Source organism: Somniosus microcephalus, chromosome 2, assembly GCF_052327205.1.
Source record: "Somniosus microcephalus isolate GS21.2 chromosome 2, FLI_Smic_1.0, whole genome shotgun sequence".
NCBI classification, from domain to species: domain Eukaryota; kingdom Metazoa; phylum Chordata; class Chondrichthyes; order Squaliformes; family Somniosidae; genus Somniosus; species Somniosus microcephalus.
In genome coordinates, this window is record NC_140988.1 from 31,304,647 (window position 1) to 31,327,499 (window position 22,853).

General features: G+C 45.6%; 1 protein-coding gene across 1 annotated transcript in view; it reads right to left on the bottom strand.

The window, feature by feature from the left end:
* The window catches only part of LOC147122647 (uncharacterized), a 34,652-nt gene extending 23,458 nt beyond the window's left edge, over positions 1-11,194 (bottom strand). The window contains exon 1 of the mRNA XM_086003646.1: positions 11,049-11,194. Within this exon, the coding sequence (XP_085859772.1) occupies positions 11,049-11,172 (124 nt within the window). The 5' untranslated portion in view covers positions 11,173-11,194. The remainder of the gene's footprint in view (positions 1-11,048) is intronic.
* Between the last annotated feature and the right edge of the window lie 11,659 nt (positions 11,195-22,853).

The window sequence follows — 22,853 nt, forward strand, 5'->3', positions numbered from 1 at the left end:
GACCTTTCCTGAGCCCAGGGAGTTTTGGAAAATAATCACCAATGCATCCACAATCCCTACCGCCACTTCTCTCAAGGCCCTAAGATGCAGGCCATCAGGTCCGGGGGGTTTATCCGCCTTAAGTCCCATTATTTTACCGAATACCATCTCCTTAGTGATTTTAATCGTGTTTAGCTCCTCTCCCCCCCCCCCCATTGCCCCCTGTTGGTCCAGTGTTGGGATATTTTTAGTGTCCTCTACTGTAAAGACTGATACAAAATATTTGTTCAGCGTCTTTGCCATCTCCATGTTCCCCACCACTAGTTTCCCGGTCTCATCCTCTAAGGGACCAACGTTCACTTTGGCTACCCTTTTTCTTTTTATATAGCTGTAGAAACTCTTGCTATCTGTTTTTATATTTTTTGCTAGTTTACCTTCATAATCTATCTTCCCTTTCTTAATTAATCTTTTAGTTATTGTTTGCTGGCTTTTAAATGCTTCCCAATCTTCTATCCTCCCACTAGATTTGGCTACTTTATATGCCCTTGTTTTCAGTCGGATACTATCCTTTATTACTTTACTAAGCCACGGATGGCTGTCTTTTTTTTTACTCCCCTTTTTCCTCAGTGGAATATATTTATCTTGAAAGATGTGAAATATCTCCTTGAATGTAGACCACTGCTCTTGTACCGTCTTACACTTTAATCTGTTTTCCCAGTCTACTTTAGTCAATTCTACTCTCATACCTTCATAATCTCCTTTTTTTAAGCTCAGTACGCTGGTTTGAGATCCAACTCTCTCACCCTCAAACTTCAACCATATTATGGTCACTCATTCCAAGGGGATCGTTTACTAGGACATTTTTGATTAATCCTGTCTCATTACACAGGACTAGATCTAAGATTGCCTGCCACCTGGTTGGTTCAATTACATACTGCTCAAGGAACACGTCCCTAATACACTCTATGAACTCTTCCTCAAGGCTGCCATGCCCAATTTGATTAGTCCAGTCAATATGAAAGTTATAATCCCCCATGATTATAGCTGTTCCCTTATTACAAGCTCCAACTATTTCCTGATTTATACTCCAACCAACAGAGTTGCAACTGTTAGGAGGCCTATAGACTACGCCCACTAGTGACTTTTTCCCCTTATTATTCCTTACCTCCACCCAAACTGTTTCACTATCCTGATCCTTTGACCAATATCATTTCTGACTATTGCAGTGATTTCATCCTTGATTAACATAACAACCCCACCTCCCTTTTCTTCCTGTCTGTCCTTCCTAATTGTCAAATGCCCTTGTATGTTTAGTTCCCAGTCATGATCATCTTGCAGCCATGTTTCCGTAATGGCCACCAGATCATACCCATGTGTAGTTATTTGTACCATCAACTCGTCTATTTTGTTACGAATGCTGCGTGCATTCAGATAAAGAACTTTCAAATATGTTTTCTGACAATTTATTCCTGCTTTTACCCCTTTTACTACTTTACCTTTATCATTATATACATTCTGTCCCTTCCTGACACGCTCTGGTTTTTAATTCCCCCACTGCTACCTTGCTCTATTGCCTTCTCCGCTGTCATTTTTATTTTTCGCTCTCTTAAAACCTCCCCCCCACTAATTAGTTTAAAGCCCTCTCTACAGCCCTAGTTATTCGATTCGCCAGGATTCTAGTCCCAGCACTGGCCAAGTGAAGTCCGTCCCAACGGAACAGCTCCCTCCTGCCCCAGTACTGGTGCCAGTGTCCCAGGAAGCAAAACCCATTTCTTCCAAACCAGTCTTTGAGCCACGCATTTAACTCTCTAATTTTATTTGTCCTAGCCAAATTCGCTCGTGGCTCAGGTAATAATCCAAAGATTATTACCCTTGTGGTTCTGCTTTTTAATTTGGCCCCTAGCTGCTCAAACTCCCTCAGCAGAACCTCCTTCCTTGTCCTATCTATGTCGTTGGTACCAACATGGACCAAGACAACTGGATCCCCCCCCTCCCACTTCAAGTTTCTCTCCAGTCCAGAGGAGATGTGACCCAGCACCACTAATGCCCCATTTACGCTGGGAGGAGCGAGTTAAAATTGGCCTTAATGAGTTAGGACATTGTCCTCTCTTGGAAGTGAGGTTTTGAATTATGGCAGACAGATGTGATGATATTGTTCTAAACAAAATGAGTTAGGGCAGTCTCGGAATAGATATAAGCCTACTGTTTATGGGGATGTCCTTTTTCTGAGCTGTTGGCTATGGTACATTTTGTGAACAGAATAGGCAAATATTGCTCTGCACCTGGCCATGCCATACCTAATAGTATTTGATATTGACCCTGCAGGATTTTGAGAATTGAATTTCTGCAGGGTTTCTCCCAATCTGCCACCGTAACTTTGGCAGAGGATCTGTGGAAACTGGGAAAGTGCTGTTTATGGTTTTTGCAGGTCTTCCACCAAAGTTACGGCGAATGACTGGGAGAAGCCCCACAGAAATTCAACCCCACAATGTACATTATAGTTTATTGCAGCAATGACTACTATTTGTTATTTTCTCCGTACTTGAGGTAGTTAAGTCTAAAAACGACCATAAAATCCACAGTGCATTATTGCTACTGTTCACTTATTCTTTTGTTTTTAATAGATTAGTTTGGCAGTTTAAAGCCTCAGTTACAGTGCGGTGCAGTTTAAAGCCTGCTCAGTCCGTAAGCGTGACCCCGAGCTTCCGGTCGCCTGTCACTTTAATTCTCCGCTCCACTCCCACTCTGATCTCTCTGTCCTCGGCCTCTTGCACTGTTCCAACAAAGCTCAACATAAGCTTGAGGAATAGCACTTCATCTTTCGATTAGGTACTTTACAGCCTACTGGACTCAATATCGAGTTCAACAATTTCAGACTATAACCTCGGCCCCTATCTTTTCTTTTTCTCTCAGATGGCAGCTGTTGATGATTCTGCCATCGCCATTTACACTTCATCTAGACTCATCTTTTGTTTCTTAACTTGTCCCATTACCATCTCCTTTTGCCTTGCACCATCATCCCTATTGTCTTTTAATCTCTCCTGCCTATCACAGACCTTCCCTTTGTTCTTTCCTCCCCTCCTCCCTTTCCCTGCCCCACACTTGCGTAAAAACCTGTTACTTCTCCAACTTTTTCCAGTTCTGACGAAGTGTCATCGACCTGAAACGTTAACTCTGTTTCTCTCTCCACGATGCTGCCTGACCTGCTGAGTGTATCCAGCATTTTCTGTTGTTGATACAAATCTCATGGTCTGATTGGTTGCTGCACAACACTAATTCCCAGTAAAACCTGCCTTTTCAGAACAATGAAGGTTTCAAAATTGTAGTCTTATTCTGATTTATTAAATGGCCATAGTTATGAAAATATCTTGGTCCTATACTGGAATGAGAAGACAGAATGTTGACTAAGTAATACATAGAATTACATAGAATGTACAGCAAAGAAACAGGAGTCATAGATTCATAGAGTTATACAGCACAGAAAGAGGCCCTTCGGCCCATCGTGTCCGCGCCGGCCATCAAGTCCTGTCTATTCTAATCCCATTTTCCAGCACTTGGTCCGTAGCCTTGTATGCTATGGCGTTTCAAGTGCTCATCTAAATGTTTCTTGAATGTTGTGAGGGTTCCTGCCTCTACCACCCTTTCAGGCAGTGAGTTCCAGATTCCAACCACCCCCTGGGTGAAAAAGTTTATCCTCAAATCCCCTCTAAACCTCCTGCCCCTTACCTTGAAACTATGTCCCCTGGTTATTGACCCTTCTACTAAGGGGAAAAGTTCCTTTCTAGCTACCCTATCTATGCCCCTCATAATTGTGTACACCTCAATCAAGTCCCCCCTCAGCCTTCTCTGCTCTAAGGAAAACAACCCCAGTGATGTAAGAAAACTACTAGGCACTTGGTCTAAGCGCTAAACAAATTTGCAGGTGTCTCAGGTAGTAATCCAGAGATTATTACCCTTGTGGTTCTGCTTTTTAATTTGGCCCCTAGCTGCTCAAACTCCCTCAGCAGAACCTCTTTCCTTGTCCTATCTATGTCGTTGGTACCAACATGGACCATGACAACTGGATCCTCCCCCTCCCACTCCAAGTTTCTCTCCAGCCCAGAGGAGATGTCCTTAACCCTTAATCCTTAACACAGCCTTCGGGACTCTCGCTCTCGGCTGCAAAGAACCCTATCTATCCCCCTAACGATACTATCCCCTACCAATACAACATTTCATTTAACTCCCCCCACTTGAATGGCCCCCCGCTCCACGGTGCTGTGGCCGGGTTGCTGATCCTCCCCGCAGTCCCCGTTCCCATCCTCAAAGGGAGTAAGAGCCTCAAACCTGTTGGACAAGAGCAAGGGCTGCGGCTCCTCCAACACCACCTCCTGGATCCCCGTACCTGCCTCACTTCTAGTCATAGAGTCATAGAGTTATACAGCACGGATAGAGGCCCTTCGGCCCATCGTGTCCGCGCCGGCCAGCAAGCCCTGTCTAATCTAATCCCATATTCCAGCATTTGGTCCGTAGCCTTGTATGCTCTGGCATTTCAAGTGCTCATCCAAATGCTTCTTAAATGTTGTGAGGGTTCCTGCCTCCACAACCCTTTCAGGCAGTGAGTTCCAGACTCCAACCACCCTCTGGGTGAAAAAGTTCTTTCTCAAATCCCCTCTAAACCTCCCGCCCTTTACCTTGAATCTATGCCCCCTAGTTATTGACCCCTCTACTAAGGGAAAAAGCTCCTCAGCATCCATCCTATCTATGCCCCTCATAATTTTGTACACCTCAATCATGTCCCCCCTCAGCCTCCTCTGCTCCAAGGAAAACAAACCCAATCTGCCCAGTCTCTCTTCATAGCTGAAGCGCTCCAGCCCTGGTAACATCCTGGTGAACCTCCTCTGCACCCTCTCCAACGCGATCACATCCTTCCTGTAGTGTGGCGACCAGAACTGCACACAGTATTCCAGCTGTGGCCTAACCAGTGTTTTATACAGCTCCATCATAACCTCCTTGCTCTTATATTCAATGCCTCGGCTAATGAAGGCAAGTATCCCATATGCCTTTTTTACCACCTTATCCACCTGTTCCGCCGCCTTCAGGGATCTGTGTACTTGCACACCCAGATCCCTCTGACCCTCCGTCTTGCCTAGGGTCTTACCATTCATTGTGTATTCCCTTGCCTTGTTAGTCCCCCCAAAGTGCATCACCTCGCACTTTTCCGGGTTAAATTCCATTTGCCACTGTTCTGCCCATCTGACCAACCCATCTATATCGTCCTGCAGACTGAGGCTACCCTCCTCGCTATTTACCACCCTACCAATTTTTGTATCATCCGCGAACTTACTGATCATACCTTTTACATTCATATCCAAGTCATTAATGTAGACCACAAACAGCAAGGGACCCAGCACCGATCCCTGTGGTACTCCACTGGCCACAGGCTTCCAGTCACAAAAACAACCTTCGACCATCACCCTCTGCCTTCTGCCACTAAGCCAGTTTTGTATCCAATGTGCCAAGGCACCCTGGATTCCATGGGCTCTTACCTTCTTGACCAGTCTCCTGTGCGGGACTTTATCGAAGGCCTTACTGAAATCCATGTATACCACATCCACTGCGTTACCCTCATCCACACACCTAGTCACCCCCTCAAAAAATTCAATCAAATTAGTCAGACTTGATCTTCCCTTGACAAAGCCATGTTGACTATCCCTGATTAATCCTTGCCTCTCCAAGTGGAGACAAATTTTGTCCCTCAGAATTTTTTCCAATAATTTTCCTACCACTGATGTTAGGCTCACTGGCCTGTAGTTCCCCGGTTTTTCCCTACTTCCCTTCTTGAATAATGGTACTACATTAGCGGTTCTCCAGTCCTCTGGCACATCCCCTGTGGCCAGAGAGGTCCTGAATATATGTGTTAGAGCCCCCGCAATCTCTTCCTTTGCCTCACACAGCAGCCTGGGATACATTTCATCCGGGCCTGGGGATTTATCCATTTTTAGGCCAGCTAAAACCGCCAATACCTCCTCCCTCTCGATGTTAATATGTTCGAGCATATCACAGTCCCCCCGCCCTATTTCTATGTCTACATCGTCCTTCTCCATAGTGAAAACAGATGCAAAAAATTCATTTAGAACCCCTCCTACATCTTCCGGCTCCACACACAGATTGCCACTTTTGTCCCTAATGGGCCCTATTTTTTCCCTAGTTATCCTCTTACCCTTAATATACTTATAAAACATCTTAGGATTTTCCTTTATTTTGCTCGCCAGTGTTATTTCATGGCCCCTCCTTGATCTCCTAATTTCTTTTTTAAGTATCCCCCTGCACTTTTTGTACTCCTCTAGGGCTTCCTCCGTCTTTAGCCTTTTGTATCTGCCAAAAGCCCTCCTTTTTTTCCTAATCCATTCTCGTATATCCCCTGACATCCAAGGTTCCCTGTGGTTTTTGGAACCACCCTTGACCTTTACGGGAACATGTTGCCATTGTATGATCTCAATCTCCCTTCTGAAAGCCTCCCATTGCTCCGATGCGGATTTTCCTACAAGTAGCTGATCCCAGTCCATTTTGGCCAGATCCTGCCTTATCCTATTAAAATCGGCCTTCCCCCAATTTAGAACCTTTATTTCCGGCCCATCCATGTCCTTTTCCATGACCACCTTAAATCTTACCATATTATGGTCACTGTCACCAAAGTGCTCACCTACTAGCACTTTTTCCACTTGGCCAGCCACATTCCCTAGAATTAGGTCCAGTACCGCCCCCTCTCTTGTAGGACTTTCTACATGCTGGCTCAAAAAGCTCTCCTGGATGCACTTTAAGAATTCTACACCCTCTGAGCCTTTCACACTCTGACTATCCCAGTTAATATTGGGGAAGTTGAAATCCCCCATTATTATTACCCTATTATTTGCACATTCCTCTGAGATTTGCCTACATATCTGTTCCTCTATCTCCCCCTGACTGTTTGGAGGCCTATAGTACACTCCCAGCAAAGTGCTTGCCCCCTTTTTGTTTTTAAGCTCCACCCATATGGCCTCATTAGAGGAACCTGCTAATATATCATCCCTCCTTACTGCAGTAATTGACTCCTTAATTAATATTGCGACACCCCCTCCTCTTATACCTCCCCCTCTGTCTCGCCTGAAGATTCTGTACCCCGGAATATTGAGCTGCCAGTCTTGCCCCTCCCTCAACCATGTCTCCATGATAGCAACAATATCATACTCCCATGTGTTTATCAACACCTTCAGTTCATCCACCTTATTTGCAAGACTCCTTGCATTAAAATAGATGCCATCCAGCCTTGCCCTTATATGTTTGCCCTGTCTACCAAGCTGACTTGTTTTTTTCTCTATAATTGGCAGCACATCACCCCTTATTTCAGCTCCCCTCTGTATCCCATCCCCCTGCCAAGTTAGTTTAAACCCCCCCCCAACAGTGCTAGCAAACCTCCCCGCAAGGATATTTGTCCCGCTCTGGTTCAGGTGCAACCAGTCTGACTTGTACAAGTCCCACCTTTCCCAGAATCAGGCCCAGTGATCCAGGAAAGTAAAACCCTCCCCCCTACACCAACTCCTTAGCCACGCATTCATCTGCTCTATCCTCCCATTCCTATACTCACTAGCACGTGGCACTGGGAGTAATCCAGAGATTACAACCTTTGAGGTCCTGCTCTTTAATCTGTTACCTAGCTCCCTAAATTCTTGATGCAGGACCTCATCTCCCTTCCTTCCTATGTCGTTGGTCCCAATGTGGACCACGACCTCTGCCTGCTCACCCTCCCCCTTAAGAATGCCCTGCAGCCGCTCAGTGACATCCCTGACCCTGGCCCCAGGGAGGCAACAAACCATCCTGGAGTCACGCTTGCGGCCACAGAAATGCCTATCTGTTCCCCTTACGATAGAATCCCCTACCACTATTGCTCTCCCACTCTTTTTCCTCCCTTCCTGAGCAGCAGAAGCTTCCCTGGTGCCAGGAAGCTGGCTGCTGCTGCCTTCCCCTGGTAAGTCATCCCCCTCAACAGTATCCAACTTGGTATACTTGTTTGAAAGGGGGATGTCCGCAGGGGTTCCCTGCACTACCTGCCTGCCTTTGTTGCTCCGCCTGATGGTCACCCCCTGTGCAGCCCTACCCTGAGGCATGAACAACTCGCTAAACGTGCTATCCACGAGCCTCTCAGCATCGCGCATGCTCCAAAATTCATCCACCCGCAGCTCGAGCGCCGTAATGCGGTCTACAAGTAGCTGCAGCTGGATGCATTTCCCGCACACATGGTCGTCAGGGACACTGGCAGTGTCCCTGACTTCCCACATGGAGCAAGAGGAGCAGAACACGGGTCTGAACTCTCCTGCCATGACTTACTCCTTTAATTAATTTAAAAATTTATTCAATACCCCAGTTACAGGTATACTCTAGGGCGCTTTATTTACCAACTGTCCCCACTACACCAGAGACCCTAGAAATTTAACACCACAGAAGTCAAGCTTGTATTGAAAAGAGAGAAATACTCACCAACCAATCACTTACCTGCTCCCTGGTGACGTCACACTCTGATTACTTTTTACCTCTCTCCCCGCTGCTGAGTTGGTGTGCCTCGCTGCTCTCTGGTTTTTATACCGGGCTCCGACTCACTGCTCCCGCTGGTCCCGACTGGTCTCGGGCCTTGCTGCTCTCCGGTTTTTATACCGGGCTCCGACTCACTGCTCCCGCTGGTCCCGACTGGTCTCGGGCCTCGCTGCTCTCCGGTTTTTATACCGGGCTCCGACTCACTGCTCCCGCTGGTCCCGACTGGTCTCGGGCCTCGCTGCTCTCCGGTTTTTATACCGGGCTCCGACTCACTGCTCCCGCTGGTCCCGACTGGTCTCGGGCCTCGCTGCTCTCCGGTTTTTATACCGGGCTCCGACTCACTGCTCCCGCTGGTCCCGACTGGTCTCGGGCCTCGCTGCTCTCCGGTTTCTATACCGGGCTCCGACTCACTGCTCCCGCTGGTCCCGACTGGTCTCGGGCCTCGCTGCTCTCCGGTTTTTATACCGGGCTCCGACTCACTGCTCCCGCTGGTCCCGACTGGTCTCGGGCCTCGCTGCTCTCCGGTTTCTATACCGGGCTCCGACTCACTGCTCCCGCTGGTCCCGACTGGTCTCGGGCCTCGCTGCTCTCCGGTTTTTATACCGGGCTCCGACTCACTGCTCCCGCTGGTCCCGACTGGTCTCGGGCCTCGCTGCTCTCCGGTTTTTATACCGGGCTCCGACTCACTGCTCCCGCTGGTCCCGACTGGTCTCGGGCCTCGCTGCTCTCCGGTTTTTATACCGGGCTCCGACTCACTGCTCCCGCTGGTCCGCACTGGTCTCGGGCCTCGCTGCTCTCTGGTTTTTATACCGGGCTCCGACTCACTGCTCCCGCTGGTCCCGACTGGTCTCGGGCCTCGCTGCTCTCCGGTTTTTATACCGGGCTCCGACTCACTGCTCCCGCTGGTCCCGACTGGTCTCGGGCCTCGCTGCTCTCCGGTTTTTATACCGGGCTCCGACTCACTGCTCCCGACTGGTCTCGGGCCTCGCTGCTCTCCAGTTTTTATACCGGGCTCCGACTCACTGCTCCCGCTGGTCCCGACTGGTCTCGGGCCTCGCTGCTCTCCGGTTTTTATACCGGGCTCCGACTCACTGCTCCCGCTGGTCCCGACTGGTCTCGGGCCTCGCTGCTCTCCGGTTTTTATACCGGGCTCCGACTCACTGCTCCCGCTGGTCCGAACTGGTCTCGGGCCTCGCTGCTCTCCGGTTTTTATACCGGGCTCCGACTCACTGCTCCCGCTGGTCCCGACTGGTCTTGGGCCTCGCTGCTCTCCGGTTTTTATACCGGGCTCCGACTCACTGCTCCTGCTGGTCCCGACTGGTCCACCATCCTGTCCCTGGCCACGGACTACATCTGAATTAATTAATCTAATTGGTGTGACTACCTCTTGAAACACAGAGTCCAGGTAACTCTCCCCCTCCCTGATGTGTCTCAGTGTTTGAAGCTCGGACTCCAGCTCTTCAACACGGAGCCAGAATTCCTCGAGCAGCCAGCACTTACTGCAAATGTGATTACCGTGAGCATCAATGGTGTCCACCAGCTCCCACATATTGCAGCAGCAACAGATCACCTGCTCTCCCATTCTATGTAATCAATTAAATTTATTAATGTTATTTTTAAATACCCTCTGCCCCGATTCTAGATGATGAATATCACACCTTAGAAACTATAAACCACAGAGTTTAAGTTTAAAAAGAGAGAAATACTCACCAATCAATCACTTACCTGCTTTCTGGTGACGTCACACTTTGATTATTTTTTACCTCTCTCCTTCCCTCTGAGTTCCGAGTTCGGAGACTGGTACACCTTACCTGGGTCTCTGGAGCCTTTTATAGCCCCGCTGCCGCCACTGAATTCCCGCCGACGCTCTGAGGCCTTACCTGGTCTCTGGAGCCTTTTATAGCCCCGCTGCCGCCACTGAATTCCCGCCGACGCTCTGAGGCCTTACCTGGTCTCTGGAGCCTTTTATAGCCCCACTGCCGCCGCTGAATTCCCGCCGACGCTCTGAGGCTTTACCTGGGTCTCTGGAGCCTTTTATAGCCCCGCTGCCGCCGCTGAATTCCCGCCGACGCTCAAGTACACATAAGTTTCCCGGGATTAAGTCACTCCTCCAGTCGGTGTAACTTTACACTCCCTAAAGAAACAGTCCAGCAGCTCCCCCCTCCCCACCCCCAGCACTTCAGGCAAGTGTAATTGAGGAGCTGGTGAGCTGAAATGGGCACCATTTTCACTTACTGATTACAGGCTTCCGAGGAACTTTTCTTAACACCTTCCTTCACACTTTTTAATCATTTCCACTTGCACTTAATTTTACTACAGTGCTTTCCTCCTTTCCCAGAAAAAGATTTTGGGACCCCCCCACCCCCACGACTCCCTCACTCCCAAATCCTGCACTCAGATCGACTTTGGGCCAAGATTGGATTTCTCCATGTACGCACCACCCTAATGGAGGCGTTGTTGCAGCAGCAGTGTGTCAGGGCCAGGAGAATCAGGCATCATGCCAGTGGACAGAAGCTCACCTGTCACGATGCTCCCCAATGTGTGCATAAGCTGCAACGGACCTATGAGGACCTCTCCGAGGAGCTGTGCATCCAACGGCCATGTCTTTCCAAGGATGTCATTAGGCATCTCTGCCAAAGTCATCACAGTTTGCAAACTCGCTCCACAGCCACAGCTGCTCTTTCCGTGTCTATTGAAGTGACGACAGCCCTCAAATTTTATGACTCCAGATTCTTCCAGGCTGCCATAGGGGATCGGTGCAACAATAACAATAGTGCTCTCAGAGCATGCAACCAGCGGGTGACGGATGCCCTTTTTCATGCAGCAGCCAAATTCCTCCACTTCGGCATCATTCCCAGGCATCAGCAGCACAGAGCCAGGGACTTTTACAGGATAGCTGAATTCCCGAGGGTGCAGTGTATCATGATAGCGAGCTTATGGCACTGAAAGCACCAACCAAGCAATCGTTGACATATATGCATAGAAAGGTGTTCCATTCCCATGACGTGTGATGCAAACCAGGCTGTGTCCTCACTCACTACCGCAAGGGGCATCAGAGGGCAGATTCTGCAGGATGTCTTCATTGACTGATCAACTACAGCGCCAGCACCTCAGCCTCACCTTCTTCTACACAGCCTACCTGGTGACACCAAAGTAGATCTCTTTGGCCCAGCAGGATGTTTCCAGGATCCTCACCTGTGTGAAGAAGTTCAAATGGTCTATATCGGGGCTTATTGCAATGTTCGTAAATAATAAATCACAAGAAAAGTGCTCAGTGTTTTTCAAAGCAAACATTTCTTTTATTGCAAACTAAGGGGGGTAGAGGATTATGTGAATGAGGATATGGCTGTCAGTTAAGGCGTGTGTGGCAACTGTGATGGAAGAGGTGAAATGAAAGATGTGGGAGAGTGAGGATGTTAGAGTGGGGGAAGGTGTTTTGGGGTTGTGCATTGTAGCTGGTATGTGTTAGGGGAGTTGCAGCTGCCCTTACCCAGAGTGTTGTGTGAGTCTTGCTTTATGAAGGTGAAGGGTGTGGCGGTGCCAAGGGTGGGCAGGGAGGAAAAAGACCCTTGCCTGGCCTCGTGAAGTGTTTTAATTTCTCTCTGCACTGTCGATCAGTCCTGGGTGTGAGGGAGTCGGGAGTCTATGGCAGTGCCAGCTCCCTGCAGGCGGCACGACTGATGTTGGTGACCAGCTTGGCAAAAATAAAACCCAGGAGTGTGACGCTCCTGACTTGTACCTTTTGGAGGAGAGCTTGGAGGTCTTCAGTAGAGAAACCAGTTGGACTTGCCTGCTGCCCTAGTGTGATGCCCAATGGATACAGCTGACACCTAAGTGGGCATGATAGTGCCAATTTGAACTGATGCTGTGGGTGAGAGATGCTGTCAAGAGATTTGGTAGAAATTGCCAGCAATACCACTTGTCAGCTGCTTACCTTGCTGTGGTACAGTGTTCACTGCTGTTGGACATCTGCTTTTAACGAGTTACACCGTTGTTACACAAAATATTCCTGGGGTGGGGGAGATTTACATAAGTAACTTATCTAGTTTCTACACTCAAATTACACCAGGGCTGCACCAAAAATACTGAAATGTACTTATCCCAGGAAACTTGTTTGCAACGCCCTCTGCTGATAAATGGTGCAACTTTCCGGTGCAACAATGGCGTAATTGACATTGAGGAAATTCAGGGCCAATGTATCATGTTTTTGTTATATATATGCAACAAAAGCATATCAAAAAATGAACAAGAATATAAATTGAAGTGTGATGGCTTAACAGATTTCATTCACTCAAGGATCAGTGCTGGGACCACAGTTGTTCACAATTTATATTAACGATTTAGACTTTGGAATCAAAAACACAATTTCCAAATTTGCAGATGACACCAAATTGGGGGGCATAGCCTATACTGAGGAGGACTGCAATAAATTACAAGAAGACATTAATAAATTTGCAGAATGGGCATGTAATTGGCAAATGAAATTCAACACAGATAACGGTGAGGTTGTGGCGGAGCCACGAAGGGACTCAGACCAACTGTATATAATTCCCTTTAACAATATGTTAGCTACAGCCTGAGTCTGTATCTTTGTTTTTACTGTTTGCATGTACAGAGCGCGGTCCCTTTAAGAGCGCGGGCAAACGTGATGACGTCACGTCGTTCATCATGTGATCCCCCACCGGCGGGAAAAATGTGATGACGTCATGATGCCAACCACGGGACCGCCCTAGCTGTCCTCGTGGAGCCTCCGAACTGACTAGACCTGTATACGTAGTTCTCTTGCATTTTGTTGTTAAACTCTGTTAGTTTTTCATTAAACATCGTTTGTTTGATCGCCTGAGTCGACCTCAGTCTCTTGATAGGAACTAGACATTCCTACAAGGTATTCCATTTTGGTAAGAAAAATAGGGAGGCCACATATTACTTGGAAAATAAGTATCTAAATGGGGTAGAGGAGCAAAGGGATCTCGGAGTGCAAATACACAAATCACTAAAAGTATCGACACAGGTTAACAAGGCCATAAAAAAAAAAAAACAAGCACTAGGGTTTATTTCTAGAGGGATAGAATTGAAAAGTGGTGAAGTTATGCTAAACTTGTATCGAACCTTGGTTAGACCACCCTTGGAGTACTGTGTGTAATTCTGGTCGTCATATTATAAAAAGGATATAGAGGCACTGGAGAGAAGATTTACCAGGATGATACCAGAAATGCAAGGGTATACCTATCAGGAAACGATGAACAGGCTGGGTCTCTTTCCTCTTGAAAAGAGAAGGCTGAGGGGCGACCTAATAGAAGTCTTTAAAATCATGAAAGGTTTTGATAGAGTAGATACAGAGAGAGTGTTTCCATTTGTGGGGAAGCTCATAACTAGAGGCCATCAATATAAGATAGTCACCAAGAAATCAAATAGGGAATTCAGAAGAAACTTCTTTACCCAGAGAGTGGTGAGAATGTGGAACTCGCTACCACAGGGAGTGGTTGAAGTGAATAGTATAGATGCATTTAAGGGGCGGTTAGATTAGCATATGAGGGAGAAGGGAATAGAGGGTTAATCCTGATAGATTTAGATGAGGAAAGACGGGAGGAGGCTCGAGTGGAGCATAAACGGCGGCATGGACTGGTTGGGCCGAATGGCCTGTTTCTGTGCCGTATATCCTATGTAATCCTATGTAACCTGGCCCAGAACCTGCATACTTATTCATCTGGAATAGACTGGCCAGTCACTGGGATAACCAATTTTGCAGCTAAATTCTGCATCAAGAAAATGTTGGCATGGATAATCTTATGCAAACTGCTGGATTACGATGGCCTGTTTGTTGCTTTGGGCCTGTGAAGCAATTAACTGAAAACTGCCTGTGTATTTCATGATCGTACATAGTAAAATGGATTTGTGTAGTCCGTTTCTCAGAACCAGTGAGCAATATGAAGAGAGAAATTTGCCATTAGATCCATTTTTTTAAGAAATGGAACAATTGCAAAATATTCTGATGAGGTTCAACATCATTTTCTTTATTCTTGTTTTCCTTGGAGTCTTTTTGTATAAAGGATGAGTGCAGAAGACATAATTGAGAGAAGTGGTTCAGAAGAGTTGCCAAGCTGATACGATGAAGGGACTGAATTAACAGGCACAGTTAAATTGTCATGATTGCTGAAGGATTCAGAACTCTCTATCTTCTAAGATTCATGCAGCTTCCACTCATTGTGGGTCACAGTGATTCCTTCCAGCTGGTTCCCCAGTGATGCCATTAGCTCTCATTGTTTAAACAAAATGGGGGAGAAATTCGGTATAGCCCTGCTTGGGGCGCTAAAACTTTAAAAATGGAAGAATTAGCGCCAGGCTCTAATCATTGTTGACTCCCGCAAAATTCATTGTTAGCGCTCCAAGAGGGAAGTGGAGCGCTAAATCAAGCGCTACACTCCTAACTTAGGGCGCTACCCTGTGAGAGCGGGGCGCCAAAGGCAGAGCGATAAAGAAGGTAATGCGCAGTCCAAACGGCACTCTTTAATCACACAGGCTGCTTCCATCTCTTAAAGGGAAGGGCCAATCATGCTGTATAACCTCATAGTCATCAGTGGTGTTTTTTCAACGCGACCTGGGTGACTGCCATTGCAACCCCCATCACTTTCAGAAAGTGCAGCACTTGGAGATGTTTGATGAAAAGGTGTAAAAAATTTCACGCAGGCAGCAGACTGGTGCAGGTAATAACCGGTGCGATCACTGAAAGCGCCTTTGTCGCGATGTTCAAGCGACACAGAAACATCCCTTTTAATTACCGCTCCTGCAGCGCACTTCCGAGTGCACAATGCCTCCTCTTACTGGCGTTATCGGGGCGAGGCATTAAAGAAGGGGGTGAAAGGCAATTTTGCATTGGGGCCATTAAAGGGGCGTTGGACACACATTGACGTCACCATGTGAGAGCTGCTAGAGGCCTAGGCGCTAACAGTTAGCACCAGCGCAAAGTCGCCACTGAAGGTCGTGTGTGCCATTGGACTTGCCGTGGTCAGGCGCTAACCCCTTAGCGTCCCGTTAGCGCCCCATTAGCACCCCCGCCAGGCGCTTACCTACCAAATTTCGTGGCCAATATATTCAACTGATCAACAAAAATACACAGGAAAAACATAGTGGTGAGGTAATGGTGCTTGCAATTATTTATGCAAATGCCACAGCAGCTTCAGATGAGGGCAGATGCGCGATTAAATTGCCATCGAGAAGCGCCACTCCGCTGTTATCTTCGCGAAAACGGCATCTCGCTGTCTGCCTCACCATTGAAATGCATTGAACAGCATGTAGTTGCTATATTTGCGCAGTAGATACAAACTAAACTCACCTCAGAAAGTTAAGTCTTGTAAATTTCAGTCTAAGTACCTTTTTAATGATGTGATAAGTGTTAATTACTGCCAATCAACCTCTCTGGCACTGAAAATTAACTATTACAAGCATGGAGTCTCATTCCTTCAGGTATTAATTGTTGTTGCACATTTAAAAATGTCAAAATTAGAATTATATATTTTTAAATTTTTCTTTCAGTCTCTTTTTTCTCTCTCTCCTAATCCAATCTTTCTTTCCCTCTCTCTTTCTCTTTCTCTTTCTGTACCTGATGTGATATTGAATTCACCAACTCTAACTTACACTTCCTTCTCAGTTCATGCACTGTTTATTTTGCAATTCTTCAATCTGATTGGTTAAGGAGATACACAGTTGTTTGCCCTGTTCACTCAGCTCCCAGATGCCCTGTTTCCCTCGCTGCAACGTTATCAGCTCGCACTTTCAGTAACTTGCCACCCGAAAGGTTTAAAACCTAAATGTGCAAGGGCAAGTCTAACTAACGGCATATGCTGTCAGATGCCCAGCTACAGGAAAATTTGGTATAATGAGAGGTCTTTGTTATTGATTTAGAAAAATTAGACCTGAAAGCAGGACTTCTTCAAATAGTACTGATGCCGAGACCTGTTTTTAATAAAATTATCTGATGGTGAGACTCCGCCGTGGCTCTCGCCTCTGAGTCAGAAGGTTCTGGGTTCAAGCCCCACTCCAGAGACTTGAGCACATAATCTAGGCTAACAGTTCTGTGCAGTACTGAGAGAGTGCTGCACTGTCAAAGGTGCCATCTTTCAGATGAGACGTTAAACCGAGGCCCCGTCTGTTCTCTCAGGTTGACGTAAAAGATCTGACGGCACTATTTGAAGAAGAGCAGGGGCGTTCTCCCCGGTATCCTGGCCAATATTTATTCCTCAACCAACATCACTAAAAACAGATTGTCTGGTGTTTATCACATTGCTGTTTACGGGAGCTTGCTGTGCCCAAATTGGCTGCCGTCTTTCCTACAACAGTGACCACACTTCAAAAGTACTTCATTGGCTGTAAAGCACTTTAGGGCCTCCTGAGGACATGAAAGGCGGTATATAACTATAAATATTTTTTTTTCTTTCTTCCTCTTTAGAAAGCATTATTATCAATATGTGTGTCGAGTTTGGACTGCTGTTCGTGCGATGAAACAAGGGCCACATGATGGTTCATTGATTTAAATTATTACCGGTCGCATTTGTGTAAAATACTTTAATTTTGTTGAGATGTTAGTTTTCCATTGCAACTCTTTGTTCATTTGTGCATCAATGGAAGTCCAGCAGTGATGGCTGACTTTTCCCTCAGTGCTCCAACAGAGCAGCCAACAGGTGCTGCGTACATGCAGACATCATAATGGTGTTTCAATTCTCAGTTTTACAACTTCAGAGGAGTTCCACATTAAGAGTACCAGTTCCCATTTAAATAATTGAATATTGTTGATTTAAAAAAAATCATTATCTGACTTTCCAGAGGCTAAAATTAATTTTTAACTGTAATTTCTCTTGGGCTTTGTTTTGAAATTAATTATCTTTATGTGGAACGACTTTGAAGTTGTAAAACTGAAAATTAAAACATCATCATAGCTATATATGCATGAAATGAAGAGCTATCAAAATTAGCAACCGGAATTATTTTCTTTTTGGTTGTACATGGCCAAGGTTTATGGCCAGACAGCTGATAATTCTACCCATTAAAGGGGCATTATCTTCATGAAACAGGGTTTGGTAAATCTTTGGGGAGGGACTAGAACAGTTCATCATTTTTGCCACAATGGACATTGTGCATGAGTGACATAATGATGCCCGTGACAAATCAGAAGTCTATCCCGATCTTATGAATCTGTATATTCTATATTGTAAAGTTACTTTTTTAACTAGCCCAATATCTAATTTATCTAAAATGGATTCCCAGGCAAACGATTGTCTCTACAACTGTTGAACATGACTTTGTTGGTCGATTTCAAGCTAGTACTTTTTGAACATTTTATTTGTTCAAAACTTCAAAATTGACAATGGAATAATTGCAACAGAAGCAAAATACTGCAGATGCTGGAAATCCGAAAGAAAAACAGAGAATGCTGGAAACACTCCATTCTGACGAAGGGTTATGCCTCAAACGTTAACTTGTCACTTATTCCTTTAGAAATTATGCTAACGTATAGAGATGTCAGATGCTCTTAAAACTCCAATAAATCTCAAGGTATTTATTTTTGTAACTTGAAGCTGATAGGATCAATACACAGTCCAATGTGAGCAGATTGTTATATTGAAACAACAGATTTTGATGTGAGCCAAGAATTAAAACAGAGATTTACAGTCAATTATTGCACCAAATGCTAATTTTCTTCTACTTGATGAAAAACAACCACTGCAAAATCAGTTCAAACACATTCCATCCACTTATTACATGCAAAATGCAATATTCTAAAGTATTCAGAAATTGCTAACTAGAAACTGAGATGTGATTAGCCAAACATACATTATTTTGGTACCCATAATCAGCACAGAGGTCTGCCTTGGATTCTAGATCTCAGAGGACAGTGTTCTAATCAACTTCACCAGCCAGTCCCCTAGAATGTTTGGGCTGATATCTTGAAAAACAAAAATCATGCTGGGATTGCTGTCCTTAGAGCAGAGAAGGTTAAGAGGAGATTTAACAGAGATATTCAGAATTATGAGGGGTTGTGATAGAGTAAATGGGAAGAAATTGTTTTCATCGGCAGGATAGCCAGTAACCAGAGGATACAGATTTAAGATAATTTGCAAAAGAACCAGAGGGGAGATGCGCAGACATTTTTTAATGCGGCGACTTGTTATGATCTAGAATGCACTGCCTGAAAGGGTGGTGGAAGCAGATTTAATCATAACTTTCAAAAGGGAGTTGGATAAATACTTGAAGGAGAAAAAATTGCAGGTCTATGGGGAAAGAGCAGGGGAGTGGAACTAATTGGAGAGCTCTTTCAAAGAGCCTGCACAGGCAGGATGGGCCGAATGGCCTCCTTCTGTGCTGTATGATTCTATGATTCCTTTTACAGAAGGAGGGGCCCACAGTATGCAGATTGTGTTGTTTGTAGATGCAATGCTTTTAACAATTTAGGAATCCTGGTTTTGGGTTATTTGTTAACTATTTGCAGCTTTGAATGAATTAAGTGCAAATATCATTGTGGCACTAGTAACTGCACTGAACAATGACATGTCTTCCAGGAGCAACCTACATATTCTATAAATGGAATTGACATTTCAATCACGGAATGGCTGTGATTGTGTATCAAGATTATAAATACAAAGCGATACTGAGCATGACTCGGTTTGACTGAGCAGCTGAGCAGTATTTTCCAGTCCTACTTAACAAATAGAAATGCCACCCCACTATGAAATGAGCCCAGAATGATAGCCAATATTGCCGACTATCTTGAGACATTCTTGGCATCCTGTGATTGAGAACTTCTTTGTTTGTTGTGATAAAAGGTCACTGATTTGTGCAGTGTTTTGTGAACTAATAGCTCATGGTGGCCTCAAGGACAGAATGCATTGATGACTCTCTACAGTCACGTTTCAGCAGCTACAGTTTTGAAGAAGCCTGTATACAGGTATGATGTCAAGTAATTTACAGAGAGTTCATTTGTTATATTGCCAATTTCATTTTATTTTTAAATCATTTTTTTAACACAAATTCTGTTAGGATTTCTTTGCCCCCCCCACCACCCAATTTTCTCACCTGAGTGTGGTGATTCATGTTGGGGTCTGACTGCACAAGTGCTGGAACCAAATGGTACTGAGCCAGGACATAGAAAGGTTAGCAGAATGGGCAGACAAGTGGCAGATGGAATTTAATACAGGGAAGTGTGAGGTGATGCATTTTGGCAGAAGGAACAGGGAGAGGCAATATACACTTAATGGCACAGTTTTAGAGAGTGTACAGGGACAGAGGGACCTGGGAGTTAATGTGCATAGGTCCCTGAAGGTGGCAGGACATATTGAGAGAGTGGTTAACAAATCATATGGGATCTTGGGTTTCACAAATAGAGGTATTGAGTACAAAAGTAGAGAAGTTATGCTGAACCTTTATAAAGTGCTGGTTAGACCATAACTGGAGTCTCGTGTCCAGTTCTGGTCACCACACTTTAGGAAGGATGTGAAGGCACTTGAGAGGGTGCAGAGGAGATTTACCAGAATGGTTCCGGGGATGGGGGATCTTAGCTACAAGGAAAGGTTGGACAAGCTGGATTTGTTTTCATTAGAGCAAAGGAGGTTGAGGGGTGATTTGATAGAGGTGTACAAGGTTATGACGGGTTTGGATAGGTGAGACAGGGAAAGGCTGTTTCCACTAGTTGATGGTACAAGGACTAGGGGACACAGATTTAAGGTTTTGGGCAAGAGATACAGGGGAGATGTGAGGAAAAACACAGCGAGTGGTGAGGACCTGGAACTCGCTGCCGACAGAAGTGGTGGAAGCGGAGACATTCAATGTTTTCAAGGGGAAACTGGATAGGCACTTGAGGGAAATAAACTTGCAGGGCTACGGGGATAGAGCGGGGGAATGGGACTGACTGGATTGCTCTACAGAGAGCTGGCACAGACTTGATGGGCCTAATGGCCTCCTTCTGTGCCGTTATGACTCTATGACGTTATGACTCTATGTAGTAGAGGAAGGTCCTTGGTCTTACCTGGGACAGTGGTTGGGAGCACTATAAAGAAATCTCAGGCTCCTGGGCTAGGGATGGGAAGAATCGGCCAGGGTTTCTGCACCTGATCACCATCCAGTGACTGTGTGTGTTTGTGTGAGCAACTTTATGTAAGGAACTCCTTCACATGAGAAAATTGATGAGAGAAGAGAAATCCTAACAATTTGTGTATAAAATAATGTTAAAAGCTAAAATATTAGAAATATAATAAATTTTCTGTTATAGATATTACAGCAATTTGATGATTTGACGTCATAGGGTAGTCTTTCTGCTTTGGGCACAATCGGCAATCTGGATGCAAATTGCGCTCAAAATTGCGCTAGTTTTCCGAAGTGACGTTATGGTTCAAGCTTCTGCTCAAACTCATTTGTATAATCACAAATGTAAAATCTTCCATGAACCAACGCAATTGGGCCGCATTTTAGAATGCAATTTTTTTCCCCCTTGCATTAAAAAATATTGCTTAATGTATTTAAAAGTGGTAATCTGCTGCAGTTTTATTAATACAGCTGAAAGTGGGTTTATCACAAAAAATAAGAAGGGGCTAGAAATTTGGTGCATTTGCGCCTCCTGTTAGCGCTCCCCCTGGGGGCGCTAACAGGGTGCAGATGACTTTTCACCCGGGCGCCGCGCCGGTAATGACTCCTGCTAAATTCAGCGGGAGTTTAATGGCGGCGGTAACCGGGCGCCCTGCACCCCTGCATAGGCGATGACGACGCCATCACCGTGCGAAGCACCCCGTTTTCACCCCGCCTGCTAAATTGGCCGCGCGCCCCCTGAATCTGCGCCGGGCGATGACGGCGACCGATTCAGGGGGCGGGAATGGAGAGACAGGAGGCTCGTGGGACGCTAATTAAAGTGGAGGTGGCGGGTGTGGAAAAAATAAATCGGCTGACTTACTTGTCGTGGCCCGTTGCATCTTTGAACGCGGGGTCCTCTTGAGTGCCAGGCTGCTGGCAGAGCACCCCACTCCATGGTGGTCTAGGTAGGGCCCCGCAGAGTTATGGGTTTGGGCCCTCCCCTTTAATAAGAGGAGGAGCCCTTCCATGCGGCAGTGCTACGTGGCCAGTGCCTAGCGTTGCAGAACGCACCGCCCTGATATTCGGGGTTAGCGCTCTAAGAAGGAAGTAGAGTGCTTTAATTAGCGCTCCACCTCACTCTTGGGCCGCTAAAACTGAAGTTAGCGATCGCCGGCGCTATTTTTCACCGGGCGCTAAATTTAGCGCCCAGGCGATGTTAGCGCCCCAAAATGGTCGCTAACAAATTGTTCCCCCATGCATTTTAATCAGAATGTCTAGTCAACCACCTGTGAGTAACTTTATTTTAAGTAACTGAAAATGATGTTGAAAAACTATACAGAAACATTTACTAGTTTCATTGGTGTACACTGGTCAGTTTCTTAGTAAATTAAATATTTTTTAATGTTTAAAAACTTTTAAAAGGTGCCTATTAGTGCCCTTGCACCAAAAAAATGCTTAATTTTAAGAGCTTCCTCGAAGGACCACAATTAGTGAAAACTCGCCATTCTGATTAATTTGATCTGGGGGTGTGGCCAATTTTGTGGGTGGGGCCAGCTTCCAGTGCGATGGCTTTTAAACCAGCACAAACTTGATTTGTGAGGGATATACCTTGCGCTTGAAATTCCGCGATCTTTTGCCTGGTTTGGCCAATTTTAGGTGAATTGTGGTGAGTGCAAACTAGCAGAGACTCGAGCCCAATGACTGTGTACAAAATATTCCATTTATAAAGAGTATATTGCAGCTTTGCTGGGATTAATAGATTTAATCATTTATATCAACAGTTGGGGTGAGACAAGGATGCTCACTGTCACCTGATTTATTTAATCTGGTACTGGAAGCAATAATCAATCTTACACTCAACCACGATATTGGAGGAGTCTTCTTATGTGGCAAGAATTTAAACCATCTTAGATTTGCTGATGACATTGACCTTATAGCAACATCTAAAACAGATTTTCAGAAACTAACTGATAACTGATGGACAGTAGAAAAACTGGATATTTCATTAACAAAAAGAAGACAAAGATCATGTCGTTTGGGAAACATCAGGAAGATATACATATTACAGTTGGAGGGGATCCAGTTGAACAGGTGAAAAAGTTTGTACACCTTGGTGGTTTAGTGTCTGAGAATGGGAGTTGTGAAGAAGACATCAAAAGAAGGATTGGACTGGCTTCTGCTGCTTTTGGAAGATCAAACAGGATATGGAAGGCTAAAGATATTTTGGTGAAAGCGAAGGTAGGAGTTTATGAAGCGATGGTTATCCCCAT